We start from the raw sequence: 18,171 nt of genomic DNA, 5'->3' as shown, positions 1-18,171 counted from the left end.
CTTTTAATTCCTGTCCAAACAGGAAAGTGCTCAGCAGTAAGAGACAGGAGTTTATTTACAGGTAGTTTTTGAGCAGCTTTCAGCTTTCTTGGTATCGTTTGCCACGTTTTCAGTTTCATGCAGAACCTGAAAATGTAAATGATCTGACATTAGTGATGGAGCTGGAAATGTCTGCTGAATCAGTGGGTCATGTGATTAACTACATCACGGCCATCTTTTGGGGGAAAAAAGGGATGGGTGGAATTTCACTGGCAAAACCTTCTGAAATGAGACTTCTGCATGAGGATTTTTTAAACCTGCAGTTAATTGAACTCAAATAACTTTGACTCTATAAAATTTTCATAATATATGTTGCATTTGGCTTACAGGATGGGTTTATATTGGTTTTGGGTTTTTAATTCACACCAGATTTTGTGCACCGGTAGGTTTATTAGGAAAGTGCTCTACAAATGCCTGAGAAAAACAGGCATTTGTGTGTCTGCTCTGTTCATTTTTCTGAAGCTGTTGTTTGTGTTAGTGTTACACTTTGAGCAAATGTGAATCTGAGAGCACAGGTATTATGCTACATTCATTCTAGCACTTAATTATAAAGACACTGGATTTTCAGCTTGTATTGGAGACAGTCTACTGAAGATTTTAACTATTATATTTTGCAAATTAACAACCCAAATATAGTTCGCTTGGAATCCTTTCTACCAATAATTTGTTATATCAGATATACATTTCAGATGAGGTTGTGGTTCTTTTGCTTTGGCCAGTGCTATCAACTTTGTGATGTTGCACAAAGTATAACCAGCTGATCTGTGTGTATTTTGGGTTAGATTGCTGGTGCAGATATCAATAGGAGGAATGTGCTGAATGTTCTGAATTCGGATCCTCCACAGAGCGATGCAGAGTATTATTGAATTATGTTTAGGCAATCAAACACAACAACCACATGCTTTTGTTCTAAAGTCAAACATTCTGTTCATATTGCATTGCTTGTTTTGCACAGCTTCTTATATATTCAAATTCACCTAAAATTTCTTCTGCTGTTTCGTTTCATTCAATAAAAATGTGGTATTGTAATATGGTTTATTAAACAACTAAAGGCATTTCAAATAAGCAAAGTTCCCAGAAGATGTTTTCTTGAGGAAACCTTTGAACACAGTGATCCCTGATGACTCTGAATTAATTCAGTACAGAAAAATATGTTACTGGTATATTTTTGGTTGAATTTGATGGGGGAGGAGAAATTACACTAGTCTATTAGGGCACAACACAAAGCATGCCAGTATCTTGCATTTTCTAATACAATGAAATTTAACAGATGAAAAACAGACCTCTCAAAATGCCTGATTGAAAAAGGGAACTTGCAATCTGTGAAACTAGTTCTGCTATACTTCAATGATGTTTGGTTTGCATTAGAGGAAACAGGTATGATGTAACTAATGATATGTTTTAGATCTCAGGAGAACAGTGATCCACAGGAAAACAATAATTGAGTGCTCTGAACCAGATTTCTCAACACGTCTTTGTTATTTTAAGGCTAATTTGAAAACAGAGATCCATAAAAAACTACCCGAATTTTACTGCTTAGTGTGTAAAGCCATTCCCTAAATGTGAATTTGCCCTCTTGAGAAAAACACACTAATTTATATTTATAAAAGATTTCCCACTATCTTTGTTCAGAACTTTTCTTTCTAAAAAAGACTATAGTTACTTATGCAAACTGAGATTACATTTCAAAAATGATTAAGATTTGCTGACAATTAGAGAATGGCTTTATCGTGTAGTTTAGAATTAAATACTGCACGTACTGAACCGTATCTACTGTGTGACATAGAACAGGGAAACCTATTTCTCAGATGTCTTAGATGCTCTTGATTCTGCAAGAACCTAATTTCTGTAAGAACTTTTTTGAATATCAAACCAGGTCAATTTCACTGAGAACAGAATTTCAAAACCAGCACACAGTAGCTCAGAGACTTCAGTAGCTCTAGGAATACTGCGATGTTTCACTTCACAAAATCCAGTGTATAGGTATCGTATAAAGATATCTTAAAAACTTTGTGAGACAAAAAATGATCTTAGCTGAATCCTCTCAGTAAATTTGTTGTAGCAAACTAATGCTAGTGCTGCTGTCTACCTGAATGTCATCTCCTATGCAGCTCCAAAGAGAAAGATAATACCAGCTGGAAAATCACACATAAAGTGTTTTGCCACGAATCTTACATAACTGTTCAACTTTTTGATACTAAAATAGTTGAGTTTGCATTATATGTGACAGTAACAAGAAACTGACAAATTAGCTGTTATGACAACAAAATGAAAGTACTCCCACAATCATTTTAATGTTCCTGAGGTTCTCAATGCAGCCACGCTTTGTCTCCGTGATTCCAGACATTACTCTGAGCTCATTATTACAAAGCTGAAAATTGTTCTTCATGTCTGAATATTTTGCTTTAAAGTATTGCTGTACATGGCAAACAAATCCTAATATTCTGAATTTAATGCTGATGAAATGGTGATACTCTGAGCAGTAGGATATTACCTTGTTCTTATGAAGGAAATACTTCATGCCATTAACAACAATTATAAAATTTCACTTCTTTTATTGCTATACTTCTTTTACTCAACTTTGAAAAGTATACTTAAGTGACTTTGAAAAATATACTTAGGTAAAGAGAAGGTCTCCTTTTTTCAAGGTGACATTCTTCTTCCCATTTCATAACTCTGTGTGTGAGTACTGAGTACCTTGGTGAACACATTAAAGCATCTTAACTCAGAACTCAGTCAAAGCACTTGTTGCAAATAAAGAAAAGCTCCAAAGGTAATTTCATAACATATTTATGTATTATGGATGGGCCTAAACTCCTGTAAATTATTCTATGCCGTGTTTAGGATATAGTGGTGGTAGAGAGGTGTGGTAGGGCACACCTGTAAAGAAGCAGATGCTGTTAGTCAACACACAGGGCAATATTTGTATTCAGAAAGGTTGCTGCGTTCACTTTTATTGGTCTCTTAGCGGTTTTCTTTACATACTTAAGCTGTGAATAACAGCTTCTTGTTTAATCACTGTAATTTTTCCTACAATCTGAGGTAAAAAAAGAAAAAAAAATTGAAGATTTTTCATGGAGTGGTACCAAGAAATGGTCCGTATTTGACTCCTACACAGATCCTTAGCAAACCCGTTAGAATAAAAAACTGCTTCCTAACCAAAGCAGGAACTGCAGATAATCACCGTGGGCTTTGAACCAAAGTTCTGATGACTGCAGTACATGTGACAGTCTCAGAAGAGGAACTCGATCTGCTGAATCATTTGTGCCTCAGCAAAAGCAGTGGTACAGTTATTGAGTCAGATATTTGCCTGCTTTATCATATTAAGTATTTAGAATGTGTATTTCAGCACAAAATATACTTTGTCAAAGATAGTAAAATATGAAGGCATGGACAAAAGTATGCAGATTGCATTTTCCTCTGTGAGGAATAGGAAAAGTTGCTGTTAATGTTAGGAACATGACAGAAGAATGTATAAGTAAATAAAATCTTCTTCCCTGAGATTGTATAGGACATGAGTTTACACAAAGTCGTACTGTTGACACAATACTAAGGGATTATTAGTCTTTTCCAGCCAATATGAACATTTTTCTTAGTTTTAAACAGTTTCCTGCAGAATTATCAAATGAAACATCAACACAACAATGAATGAAAACCTAACAAAAAACTGGATAAAGAAAAGTTATAATAAGAAATGAGATGTGGTGCTCTGAATGGATTAAAGACAGGCAGCAAGTAGCAGACAGTGAAAAAGCCTTAAACTTCAATAAAGAATCTTCTTTATCAGATAGGCTTAAAAGTAGTTTCCAGTGCTATCCTCTCTCACTTTAATCATTTCAAGTCCTTGTCCTTTGGCATTCTTTAACCTAATTTCATTTTATCATAAGAATGTCCTGCTATGGCTCATTTGTTTTTGTCTTCCACATCCCTCATTGGTACACTTTGCAGCCTTCTCTGTGAGCTTTCAAACAGCATATTAGATTCTGTCTTGGCCTCTTCAAAGGCCTCCACCACCCTGTCTCATCTAGTTTCTTCTCATTTTTGTTTCTGTCTACTCCAATCTGATTGTTTTTCAGGGCTCACTGTTAATCATTTCCTTTGTATTTTTTCCAAAAGCCACATTTACCCGTAGTTTCTTACATTTGTGCGCTCTCTCCTGCGCAAAATACATCTTTCTTATTGTAACCCAGTGACTGTGGAGCATATACAAGTAAAAGCATCCGAACAACTTGAACTATTTGATAATGTTTTGAAATAAAGCCTCTTAGTTCCTTATTTTTATTTTTTTCACATTTATATATGCATCTTGGAACAGAAACAGCATTTTCCTCTGCAAGAAATTTGTACTGAGAAAGTATGGCAAACTGTCAACACCCAAAAATAATGTCCATATCCTGAAGTTCTCATTCATGAAAAAAATCTCCCTTGTCTTCAATGGAAATTTTCTTTCCTACTGAATCGGCCTATTTAAAAATAACTTCTTACTATTTCCTAAGCTTTTGTCATAGTCATCTTTTCTGACCGTGGTTCAGTTCAGTCACTACAAAACCATTTATCCGTTTTTTTCAAAAGAACTTAAGGAAGTTATGTGCTTAAATCTCACTGCACTCCACTTTACCAGGGATGCATCTTAAGTTCCTGTCTCAGCACTGATCTCCTGTTTTCCTCCTGGACTCTGAAATTTGCACTAGGGAGCATGGGGTCTGAATTGAATTTCACTTCTGAAATACTTGCACTCTAAAAATTCCCACTACAAAAGAAGCAGGGGGCAAACAGATGAATCACAGAGGAAATTGAGGCCGTAGTCCTTGTGCTTCTTGATTTTTGCACTGAACACTGAGTCATACTCAGCCAGTTCAGAGTTGATTTGCAACATATAAGTAAAATTGAAAGCTATTGCAACCCAAAGCTAAAATTATCAAACAGCTTTCAAGAATTCCAAGCTTGGAATTTTCTGAAAGATATGAAGGAACTAGGTAGTTTTGTTTTGTTGCATCATAGAACTGCAGTCAAATAAATATCAAACTTGCTATTATTCCTACTTCTGAAAAATGGTTCCCAAACTTCGCCTCATTGAGAGTTAGCTGCCTGTTCCTAATCAGTGCAGTATTCATGGCTTGTGTATATTCATTTGTTTCCATGCCAGTTCTGCCTTTTAGTTTACACTGCATTTTTTTTTCCTCATTTAAGTAAGATCCCAAATTATTTCCAAAGATGTTTTTCCCCAGCCTTTTTTCTAGTATACAACACAGCTGCAGTTAGACAGAAATGGATGCACAGAAAGGTTACTAAGATCATATTTTGAAAATCTCAAATATAGATCAAACACTTGCCTATTCTGAAAGGGAAAGATTTCCTTTGGAAAAGTAACTCAAGGCTACCTATAGCCATTACTTGTCAGTGATACATCTGAAATTAATTCCGTGGCTACACAGAAAATGTTGTTGAAATTGTTGGCTTTTTTTTCCATAGTGTATTTCTGATAATTGGGATATTTACCCAGTAGATGTGAGGATTTGAGTAAGCAACTTAATTTGATTTCATGGCTGTAGAATAAAATATTACTCCAAGTTAGGGGGAAAAAAAATAAAGGATTATGTTAAATAATGGCAAGTACTTAAAGATTGTTGGAGGGAGGCAGACAGAAATAACAGAGCAACTGTCATTATGAAGGATAATAATGATGACCAATGAGGAAAGATTTATTTCTTTTTAAATAATAAGATATACCAAAGATAATCCTGGGGTCTTGCAGCCATCGCAGTGCATGTAGCTGATTTCTGTTGTAAACATCAATACCAGATTCCTCCTTATGAACGATAAGTGTCTGTTGGCAGGAGCCCAGAAAAGGTATTTTCCCTACAAGCCATATCTATCAGTTCTTACTACTACAAGCATATGTGGCTAAGCTGGTGCTAAAAGCAGTCATGAGATTTTTTTAACAGCAGCTGGAACTCAGATATGAAGAAGAACTGAGCCTGAATTTTTCAGATCTCTCAGATTAGTGTGACTGCATCAGTCCAGTTCTGTTCTCCGTCATGGAAAATGTCTCTCTCAGAAGCTGAATTTATTCCTTCTTTCCTTTGATAGTTTAGCATGCATCTTCACAGGAAATATTTTTAATGGTAGCAGCTGCATGCAAATTCACCTGAGTATTTTATCCTCCAGTTCATTGTTCATTTCTATAGACATTCCAAGATTACTGTGAAAAATGCATTGCAATACTGTATAAACCAAATTATATGCTTGAACTTCTTCCAAGACTAATTCTAAAACTTCTTGTAGCAGATTATAGTAATGTCTTACAAATAAGTTTATTAATAGTTTGTCAAACAGTTGCCAGTAAGTGCTGTATGTAAATACTTAATATAGATTAATAAATTAATACATTAGATTGTGGTTTCCATTTTCTTCATAAAAATAACCTTCCCTCCTCCCCCCCCCCTCCTTTTTTTCCTAGATCGCCCAGGGTTGTTAAATGTGAAGCCCATTGAAGATATACAAGATAATCTGTTGCAAGCTTTGGAGCTCCAGCTAAAGCTCAATCATCCAGAGTCGTCACAGCTGTTTGCAAAATTGCTTCAGAAAATGACGGACCTCAGACAAATTGTAACAGAACACGTGCAGCTGTTGCAAATAATAAAGAAAACGGAAACAGATATGAGTCTTCATCCACTCCTACAAGAAATCTATAAAGACTTATATTAATGGCGATAGTAGTTCTTATCCTCTGACATAATGTATGTTCTTCAGATTGCACTATTTCTTTGAGAGAAAACTTTGCATACTTAAGAAATTACTGTGAAACAGCATTTAAAGAAGAGAGAGCTTAGTATAGTAGATCTATTTTATGCATATTGTTTATAAAGACACATTTACAATTTACTTTTAATATTAAAAATATCTATATCATGAAATTGTTGGCAGTATTTTCAGAATTAATTTTTTTAACTATCTTATTTCTTAAAATGGCTTGTCCAGTATGATTGGTGCTTGCTTCACTGAGGTTGGTTAAGCATGCAGTTAAATTTTCAACTTAAAAATAAAAATCTTTCTCCTTAAACATTTCTAGGGAAACATTTTAAGTATTATGTTTGATTCTGTGCTCCCAAGGCAGCGTCAAAATAACAATGAAGTTGAATCATGGATTAGTATAACTTCACACAAGAACTCAAAAGGTAAAAGTTAGACATGTCAGGTCTAGTAGTTGTTCCTACCATAATAAATTTCCACATTGATAGAGTTCTGTAACGAAGACTTTGTATGAGTTAGGCCCATCATTTATGGGAAAACTCCTAAACTTGACTCCGTTTCAAGCATTAAATGAGGAATATGCACTGCTCATTGCTCTTAGGAAGCAGCGTTATCAGTTGCTCTGCTCACACAGTAACAAGACAGGTGGAGAAGCAGTCTGCATGAAGATGCAGTGCAGCTGCCTCTCTGCCATGATCTGCAATGCACATGCCACACCAGATAGTGCTAATGCAGCCTTCAGCTACACTGGGAAGTCTGTTGTTGGAATGGGTTCACATAATACCACAGTTATTTGATGAACTCTTACTGAAAAATATACTCAATCAAAACACTATGGAAAATTGGAATAGGATGACACCTCTTAAATAAAAACAAGATTTGAATTCATTCTTGAAAACATAAACCTGTAATGGAAACCTTCGTGTTTTAAGATATCATTATCACTGGGAATGAGAATGCTTTTGAGAGGTTCAATGCTTTAAGATTGCTAATTTTATTTTATACGTTACCCTATAGTGTCAAACAAGATTTCCACAGGGAGCAAAGCATAGGAGAACGCGTAAATTAATTAAAAGATAAAGTTAGTTACACTATCTCCTTTTGATATTCTCAGTACAATTGTGAGGTTCCCTTAAATTCACATGTATTGTGGCCACATTTACTTAGACACTTTCAGTGGTCATATGTAAGTGGACCAAAAGCGAGTAGAATTGGGAATAGGTGAGCAGGCTCAATTTTCAGTGAGTCTAAATTGGCCTTCCTACCAATGTGGCCCTTGGAAATCTTAGTTGGTACAAAAAAGAGGCTGTCAGAATTAAAATAAATCCTTGTGCTTATGTCTTACATAGCTGAAAATATTTCCTACTGCTTATTTCAGACAACCTCTGGGCCTATGTTCAATAGTGAGCATTATGCTTACCAGGAAGTGATTGGAGAATTGGATCATTCAGCATCAAGGTTTAAAATCCAGAGATGAGATTTCAGTGAGATGAAGTCAGTGTGAGGCTAAACAGCTTTGATCTTCACTAAGTTTCAGGTAACTTAGAAAAATTGCCCTAAAACAAATGGTGTGTTCTGTGTTAATGCTCAAAAGTCATGTTTCCCTGCACTTTAGATTAAGGCACATTGCATGAACTGAGCATTAGATTCTGACAGGGATTACATGCACACTATTTTGTGGTTGTGACCATTCAAAAGAAGTTGTTCTTTCACGAACTTGTTTTCCACTGGGCACTGGCCATTTGAAGTTTTGCCATCTAGCACTTATTGGAGAACCTCTGTTTAATTACAGAGTTCATCCCTCTAGGAGGACATATCAAAGACTAACTGGTATCAAGATAGACCACAGTTCCAAAACCAAATTCCTATAACAGTAACACACTGTCAAAACTATTAATCTGAGACTGCATTTCCCATACAACCCAATTTCATATTCGTATCACTAGAAATGAGATACCAGAATTAGATTTAAATAAAGAGTAATGCTGGGGCATATTCATACATGATTATCGTTAAACGTTATTTGAAAAGGACGGTGGAAAAGATGCATTTAAAATGAAATTAAATTAATGACTATGTCACGGCAAGAACTTCTCTGTAACTAAGAAGCACGTTAACTCAGAGATTATTCTGCATCATTACAAGTGGTAGTATTTTCATATCAGTTTAGCAGTTGCACTGCTTGAGGATTTCAGCCTAACGCAGACGTATACAATGCATATGTTTTGAGAGTGGTAATGTAATGGTGGTCATAATGCTCTAAAGATGAAAGAGAAGACAGATTTGCAGGACCGGGTGTTAACCTTTTTTATTTTGGGGGGACTAAACGCCCCAAAAGCCTATACTTTTAATTCAACTGTATAAGCTGCTTTAATAAAATATATCGTTCTCCCTACATCCTGGCTTCTCTTACATTTTGATAATTATTTATCGTGTTTTCCTCAAGCCATGGAAAATGTTAATTTTTATGTGAATTACTAATCACAGAAATGTTCTAATTCTAAACGGTTACATCATGGTTGGGAAGTTTTGCCTAAAATACTTTTCTACAAGAATAGGTCTTAAGGGAAAAATGTTTATTTAATGGACAATTGCTGTGTACTAATTTAGAACAAATGACTGTTATGAGGATATGAAAACATTTTCTCAAAAAACAGTGTTTTCTCTTGTGAATTATGTTCAGAATTTTGATCTAACTGTAAATACTTCTTGTTTCTATGGGATTTTATTTATTAAAAAAAACAACAACAACAAAAAACTTGCTAATGGGAGTTTAAAAGTAGGTTGTAATACTTTCAGACTCTGGGGTTTTGGTTGGTATGGGCCATGCCATAAATGAACCATTTGGTTTTTGATCTTCAGTGCTACTATTAACATTTAGCAACTCAAAAATAGAAACAGCTGGTAAATGCCTTATTTTGAAGAACTTCACTTTGCTTACATTTTTACTGTTCTTCCTTAGTCATCTATTGAATATATTATAACATCTTAGAGATGATGTGCCAGGTGAGATACTGGTACATTTCCACAGGTTTTAAACCTTTTGAGCTGTTACTCTGCCTTGCATTTTACACTGATCTGCTACTGCGTAAGAGAAAAAGCTCAAGGCAAATAACATGCAGAGAAATTCATTAAGTATACCTGCACATATCTAGCAACTATCTTCCTGTTTCCCTCACTGTGTCAAACATCAGCTAGTCAATGAAGTGTTTCTTGCAGAAGCAAGAAGTTCTTTATCTAGATATCTTTATATCTAATAGGTAATAGGAACTTCTTCAGACAGTGCTCACTGGTGACCGTTTTTCTAGAAAATGCTTATGTGAATGCCTTAAAATGAAAGTTTAACTGAGACAAATACACATTTCCAGCAAGACCATTATTACAGCAAAGGCAGTTGAGAGCATTTTAATCACTACTTCCATAACATCAGTGAAAAGTCATGGAATCGTAGATTATCCTAAGTTGGAAGGGGCCCACAAGGATCACCAAGTCCAACTCCCAGCTCCACAGAGCACCACCCAAAATCCAAACCCAGTGTCTGAGAGTGGTGCCCAAATGCTCCTTGAACTCCAGCAGCTTTGAGCTGTGCCCATTGCCCCAGGGAACCATGCCCAGGAACAAGCCCTTTGGTGCAGAACCTTTTCCTAACACCTTTCCGACCCTCCCCTGATGCAGCCCTGTGATTTTCCCTGTCACCAGAGAGCAGAGCTCAACACAGTCGCTTTGCTCCCAGTGAGGAGCTGTACTCCTTCCCTCAGTCTTCTCTAGAAGTAACCTCAGCCATTCCCCATGCATCTTGCTCTCCAGACCCTTCACCATTTTCACAGCCCTCCTTTGGATGACCTCCAGCAGTTTTATGTCCTTTTTATACAGTGGTGCCCAAGCCTGAACACTCTGCTTGAGGTGAGGCTGTGCCAGCACAGAGCAGAGTGTGACAGTCCCTTCTGCTGGCAGTGCTGGGCCTCATGCACTCCAGGGCACAGTGCTGACTAGATTCAACTTGCCATCAACCAGAACCCCCCAGATCCCTTTCTGTGGGGCTGCTCTCCAGCCTCTCATCCCACAGTCTGCACATCGCTGGGGTTGCCCCATGCCAGGTGCAGAATCCTGTCTTTGGTCTTGTTGAACTTCATGCAGTTGGCAATTATCCAGCCCTACAATTTGTTGAGATCTCAGCCTTTCGGTAGTGCATAAAAGGAGGCAGTGAGTTGTGTGTTTCTAACAGTCTTTTCCTATGGTAGGCAGCCCTTCAGTGGTCTAAAATACTGAAGCCTAGAAAACAGATTTCCTGGTAACTGTTGCCATGACTTGTGTTTCAAAACTAAAGAAGTTTTGATAGGCCTGCCCTGCCCTTTCACTTTAGTGTGCGCGCTCTTATTCTCAGTTCACCATTGGTACAGTTAAGCCTTGAGGGATCAGGATTCAATATTTGATTTGCAATTGTAAACTGTCCTGGAGTACATTTTAATGGGACTTTTTCAATGATATATGGTATCTCTCACTTAAATGAAGGTAACATCAACGTTGTAAACAAAGCAACACAAAGCTGCAGCTTGAGATTTATGGAAGGAAGAAAATGATATAAATGGAATAAATGATGGCCAAAAAAAAAAGCAACAGCCTCCTGAATCAGCAGCTCGGTCACACACCTGTCAGTTGTTTCAGCTTCTGTTTCAAGCATGGGAAGAAATTACGTGCCTGATCTTACATCCCATTGCAACTTCCTTGCCAGTGGTGTTTAAATATCAGCTACATAAATGTGTCTCCAACTACATAAATACAGCAATATCCTTTCATCAGCACTAACTAGCTCTCAATGAGCTGGTGATTGTAGCAAAAACAATTTCTGAGTTTCTGTTTATGCATTTTCATATCAGATATAGATACAAAATTAGACTGCAGAAGCAGCACATGATAAAAAAAAAATATCATGAAAATCAGTAGCCAGTGACTGACCCAAGAAGAAAAGAAAGTCATGGTTAGGGAGAGATTTCAAGACTTCACTTGCAATATTATTATATTTTCATATATGCGGGTGTTCACATAAGCAAGGACGTATATGCATAACGTGCATGTAGAGCTCCTAACCAGCAACCATTAATTACTAGTAATTAGTAGCCTGTGGGTGGAAGAATTCCAGGTGGAAAAAAAATTGCTGCTTCTTACATTTTTGCTTGTACACGCTGTGAGTTGTCTCAAAATCTATGCCACTTATTTTCCAGTATAAAAATTATATTTTTTATATTTTTATTTCTGCTCAGTCTTTCGTTACCTGACCCTCTATTTCACCAGTCCTCTTCTGTCGCACACTTTCAAAGGCATATAAATTCAGATGTATTTCTGCTCAGCATGGGAGCTCTTGTTTGCAATATATTTGCTCAGGTCTCAGCATAGAGCTGGAAACTGGAATCAGCAACAGCAGCTCAGGATATGGATGGAGACAGTGTAATTTCACTGGGCATTCTCATTCATCAGACCTGACAAATTTGGTCAAACAGGCAAATAGTCTTTCTCAAAGACTATAGAGTAGATCCCTGTTGATGGAACCCTAGTATCTGGACCTTATTGTTTTGTATAAAAGCTGCACACTTGTGAAGATACCAATACATGCAGTATGTAATCTTTGAAAAGGACCTGAATCATAATTGTTTGTATGCAAGGCACCTAAAGTACCAAAATGAAATAGAGAGCCCTGCTACACTTGGCCTTGCAGAGACCAGCACCGTTTCAAGTTGCTTGCACACCAAGACAAGGAAAGTAAAGGAAGGAAGCAGTAAGGAAATTTTATGCTGTCCTATTCCAGATCTGCAGACGAGAAACAACATTCAGATCTGTACCCAGTCCAATTGCTTAGGCTGTCCCTTACAGATATCTACATTCACACTTTGCAGCAGCCAATTGCATTATGAGACTTTGTAACAGCAAGAAGTTAAATAAATACAGAAAACAGTATATACTTCGATAGGCTCCCAAAATATGAATAGTTGCTTCATTTCACGCTCTCTTCCATGACACAGGTTTTTGTTGTGTCAAATCCTATGCTAGGTTAATGCAAGAACGTAGTCTGCCCTGAAATTCGTATGGGTAATACAGCAGGAACTCTCTGGGCCCTATCATTAGAACCTCACTTGAAACAGTAACTGTAGATCTTCAGGGTTGAATTGATGGGTACTTCTTTTAAATATGAGGCTGACTTACTTCAATAGATTTTTGCAAATGGCTAAAATCAGTTTTCAACTCTGGAAAGGGACAAGTTTCTAACAATGATATTGCTAACTGAATATCACTTTCAGCTCTGTTTTAGAAAAGGGCATTCATGGTAAGCAGAAAAGCCTTAGCTGCAAATATAGCCCTTTTAGATGGCTTAAGGACTTTCTTTTTAATTACTGAGCTTCCTTATTGTGCTGGAAACATCCAGCATTTTCATAACAGCATTGGCCAAGAGGAATATCCATTGCTCATATTATATGCTCTTACCCAACAAGGTTTTTTTAGTTCAGTAGAAACAGCAAGGGAAAACTGTACTCTCTAGAGGCAGGGGAGGGAAGGAGAAATACGCGGTACCATTGGTTCTCACACTGGGAAGAGCTGGCAGTGCAGGAGAAGATCTTGTCCTGCTTGCTGCAATGATGATTAAAGCATTCTGTTGTGTCAGCATATCCTCAGTTTGTTAGTGCTAACTCTCAGCTGGCCATATCCTGCCAGATTTGCAAGCAAAGCCTGCCAAGCCATCTCAACAAAAATGTAGCTTTAAATATTATAAATGATGCTGCATTTTACTGTGGAAATGTTTCCTGAAAAGGCTGTTCCAAAACATCCTTTATTGTTGGGGGAGGGGAGCAGAAGGGGCCTGGGAGAGGGAGGAGGGAGGAAAAAGAGCTACTTTTAATAGATTTTTTTTTTTTCTTTTGAGGCCAGAGATTCATTTCACATCATTCTGCAAGACCAAATGGATATATATATATATATACATATATATATATACTTTTTTTTAATTTCTTTTTTTTTTTTTTCTCAGTGACTATAAAACATTAGAGTAATAATTTTGTATGTAAGTTTTGGCAACTAAGCTTGGGGTGGGAGGAAGGACATAGGGCATCTTATTTTATAAGGGATTGCAGTGAGGGATTTTGCAACTGATCACTTAGTAAAAACGTTTTGGTGGACATCTGCTTACTGGCAAGGGAAATCTTTCTTCTTCCCATTATACTAAATAAAAAATTACTGCAGAGTGAAGGGGGTTGCTCTCATAGCAAGGGCAAGGTTTGGAATCTAGACCAAAATTAAAAAAAAAGAAAAAGATTTTGGCCTGCATTTGATAACAAAATAGTGGTGTGGAGTGCTCAATGAATCTCAGCAAATTGGCTGTTCTTATGAGAATTTGGTTCCTATGTTCCCTTTTTTTTTTTGTTAGGTGTATGAGCTGGAGCTAAATCCGTGGGAGCTGATCTGTGCTTAACGTTCCAAACATTTGTGCTGACAGTCACAGAAATTGAAAACTATAGAAATTCAAAATTCCAAATTTTGACCCATCTGCACAGCAAGGCTCTATTACAGACAAAATTGTCTCACAAAATTCCTCACTGTTCATCCTTGAAATAGAATAAAAGTACAAAGAATTGTCTAGTTAGGTGAGTCTGAATGCAAGTTATTCTTACTACTTCTTAGCTGAGCTTTAATCAAAAGATGCAATAAGTACTTAGCTGAACAATTCTCCTTGTCTTTCATATTTCCTTTTTCTTTAGACTTCACACTTTTACTGCATTTTCACCAGATTAATTCCAGACTGACAGTCAATCAAACCTACAGTAGCTGTGCTCAGGCAAGATGTCACAGTATACAAACTTTTCTGCGTACATCTCTTTAATTCCAGACTCAGACTCTTCACCTATCCACACTTAGGTACAAATTTAAAGTATGTGTAGTATATGATTTTTTGTAATAGAATGATAACAAGAATAATAAAGCCAGCCTTCAAGGAGAACTGGATTTTCAAGGTGCTTTTCCCAGGATCAATTTATGGAATAAGATTTCCTGAGGGTTACTTTTAAGCCTACACTTGCAGCCCAGTGGTAAAAGATACTGCAAGTGACTATTAGTAATGGTTTAAAAATTATTAAATTTAAATACAGTAAATGGTTATTAAATAAATCTCTTCTTGATTGTGCAGCTGCTACTGAGAAAAATGCAAATTTAAGAGGATGATGGAGAATTTAGTCAGAGGGAGTTCTCTACTTTCATTGTAGCATGAACTCTATGAAGAGTGATAACTGCAATTATAATTGCGAAGGTCCAGAGTCTGCTTGCAATTATAATTCAGAGCTGGTATAATGTTGTTAAAGGCAGTGGTATTATAACAGAATGAAATAGCATTGGGTGAAATCACACTCAAATATGGATTTCGAAAACAATACAGAGGTGCAAAGGTGGTATGTAGCAGTTATTTAGATTGTCTAGGTTGGCACCCAGCAATAAAAACCCTATATTCATGGAGTGAATGCATTCTGATGTGAGCTATTTTTTGATCCCCATAAACACAACCTTTACTTTTCTCTGCGTGGAAGATTGTGAGGCACTTACTTGCAAGGTGTCATGGAAGTTTAGTGTATTTCTAGCTTCTACTACCACAATAAATTGTAATTACCAGAGATTATACAACTTAATACATATATAACGGGGGAGGAGAAAACAGGCTGTAAAGTATCCACTTACAACGTTTATTGGTGATCTTACACAAATGTTCTCTCTTCGTTTCGGTTTGTGCATAGTAAAACAGTATACGTTAACTAATAGGAAGCCAGAAATGTAAGTAAGCAAGTTACATAGAGTTTGGTCCAAAACCTCCTGAATCCATGGAAAAATATCCAAAACTGTGATCAAGCCTAGAACATGATAGTAGTTCTTGTTTAGAGAAAAATCATACATGATATGAAAAATCATGTTATTTATTACATAAGTGCTTATGTTTTGGATACTGGCAGCTCTCAATCTGCCAAGAATTGAAGCTTAGTGGAATGAACATGGGTTATTCTGTGCCAGTTGATCTGAATGCTCTAATTTGTATTAGAGAATCCTCTAATTTCCACTTGCAGGAATATGAGAATTCAGTTCTAGGCGTTAGACAAGAGAGAGGTGATCTTGTACAACAGAGCGTGTCTGTTGGTTTTTCATAGATTGTAGCTTTTCATATAGAAGTAACTGCAAGGCGCTGACTCTCAATGCAGACTAGAGGACAGCTTGTGGCTGCTGCTGCACCCCAGATTCTTCCCATTGTCCCCAGTTCCTGTTCCTTGCATCCGGCCTGTGCCCTTGCTGGGTGTGAGTGTCTGTCTTGCTCAGAGTTATGATAGTTTGGTTAGCAGCCAAGGGTCTGAGGATACAAATTATAATAGCATTTCCTTCCCCACAAACCATTGTGCCAGGGGATGAGAGCTATGCAGACCCAGCTGTTCCTGCCTTCTGCAGCTATCCTGAGGTCAATGGCAGCCTTAAGGCATCTCAGGAAGGAGCATCTTGCCAATTCCATAAGGCAGCAAACCTTGTCTCCAACAGCTCCAACTGTACGAAAACTGAGTGAGAACTTACAGGCAGTTTTCCTGCTGAGCATGAATGTACGATCAAGATTTTTTAAAATGTTCATAGTGGGGCAGAGAACAAAGGTGGATTTCTGCAAAAGCAAATATAAATGTAATCCACGAAATGAGATTCCAGTCTGTACTGGGACAACTATGAAACTGTTTAAAACTTACATGACTGTATCAAGAAATATTTCCTTGTGTGAAAGCTTGTTTGGCATGCATGAAAACTCTGGTTCAGGCTTATTTTCCTTGAGCTGCAATATTGGAATCTACTTTTCCTCAGCTGTGGCAGGTATCTTAGCCATTGCAGCATTTCTCTTCCAGTTGTTTTCTGACAGACCCCTACTTCTTTGCATAAATCCATCACTGAAAGTTACTGTACTCATCTGGAGGGCAGTGCAGGGTCTTGAAACTTTTGTTCCTCACACTGCTGGTGGGCATTTTAGCTCACCAATCAATCCTTGTCAGCTGTTTGATCTTTCTCCCTCTTTACTCTGTATTTTGTCAGATGAATAATACAAGGTCTGGTATTCAGAAGCGCTGAGCAACTTGACTCTAAATACTTGCATGTAGATTTAAGAACCTAACTTCAGGCAGTGGTTTTGAAATACTTGTGCAATTCATATTGTGAGATAGTGTAGGGACCACACCGTGTCCAGGAGACACAACAAACATTCTCCTTTACATTATAAACAAGCCTTAAATAAGTACTAGATGGAGCTATTACCCAATCTGTTTTGTTGTTATCATTATAAAAAAAAATACAACAAAGAAAACATTCCAAAGTACCCTACAGATTTTTGGAAAAATATCTTGTGAACAATTTTTTTTCTTTTCAGTAAAATGACAATAACAGAATGAACGAGTCCCATGTTACAGATCAGACAACGTTTCTTAATATGGTTTTAAAGCTTGTTGTTACACAAATGCAGTTCCCATTGCCAAGAGTAAGCTAATATATTCTTGGCATGATTGGTAAGTCTTAAATCACAGACAGTGGCTACATTCTGCTTGCTGTCCAGAACACAAAATTTCACTTTGATAGCTGCATGATAAGAAACTTCTTACTTGAAATAAACCTTACTCCACAGTGCTCGCACATTAGGAGTAGACCTCCTCAAGCACAATAGGTATTTTGCAAGTTTTAGTGCTGCAGGTCACAAGAATGTTGATGTATATCTTCTGATTTTCTTAGAAATTACCCCACCTACATTTTAATGCTGCTGCTATAATTTGGAATGGATAATTGCACAATAGTTTAAGAATCCAGCTTCTTTTATTGGGCATTTTTGTATGTCTTTCAAATGTGGTTTTAAAGAAAATTCTTGAAGTCCAATTTGCACCAAAATTTACCAAAGAAAACATGTTGCTGAACCCAGACTATTCTCAGCTCTCTGGTTCTACAACAGTATGCTTGACCCATCCAATACAGAACATTTTTATAGAAGTGGGTTTTTTGCAGACAGCCAAAAATGCCTTGCAACAATCAATCAGATTTGTTTCACTGAGTGGAAGAACCTGGTGCTTTGAGGTTGTAGGTAAGAGATTAGCCTGAGATCATCTAGAGAACCAGCTGCATGCTAAGCTTCATCATCAGTTCCCCCTGTTAAAAGCATCTTCAGCAGAATACCTCAGAAGTTTTCTTTTTCAGAGGAAAAATCCACTGGATATCCTCTAAATCATGATTAGATTTTAATTTATGAAGAAGAAAACTAAGTAGGACTATGACTTTAAAATTTCACTTCCCTATTTGTGTGTCTGCCTGAAAGTGAACCACTCTTTTTTCTGTTTTTTTTCCTAG

At 37.0% G+C, this 18,171-nt stretch overlaps 1 protein-coding gene across 3 annotated transcripts in view; it reads left to right on the top strand.

Moving 5' to 3' along the window:
* Window positions 1–9,550, top strand: part of PPARG (peroxisome proliferator activated receptor gamma) — a 45,949-nt gene extending 36,399 nt beyond the window's left edge. For all 3 annotated transcript variants that reach the window (XM_015874772.3, XM_085516961.1, XM_085516960.1), the window contains exon 7: window positions 6,500–9,550. In XM_015874772.3, the coding sequence (XP_015730258.1) occupies window positions 6,500–6,747 (248 nt within the window). In that variant the 3' untranslated portion in view covers window positions 6,748–9,550. The remainder of the gene's footprint in view (window positions 1–6,499) is intronic.
* The last annotated feature ends 8,621 nt before the right edge of the window (window positions 9,551–18,171 follow it).

Source organism: Coturnix japonica, chromosome 15, assembly GCF_054131305.1.
Source record: "Coturnix japonica strain WE chromosome 15, WE-NBRP24, whole genome shotgun sequence".
NCBI classification, from domain to species: Eukaryota; Metazoa; Chordata; class Aves; order Galliformes; family Phasianidae; genus Coturnix; species Coturnix japonica.
This window is presented reverse-complemented; position numbering and strand designations above follow the sequence as displayed.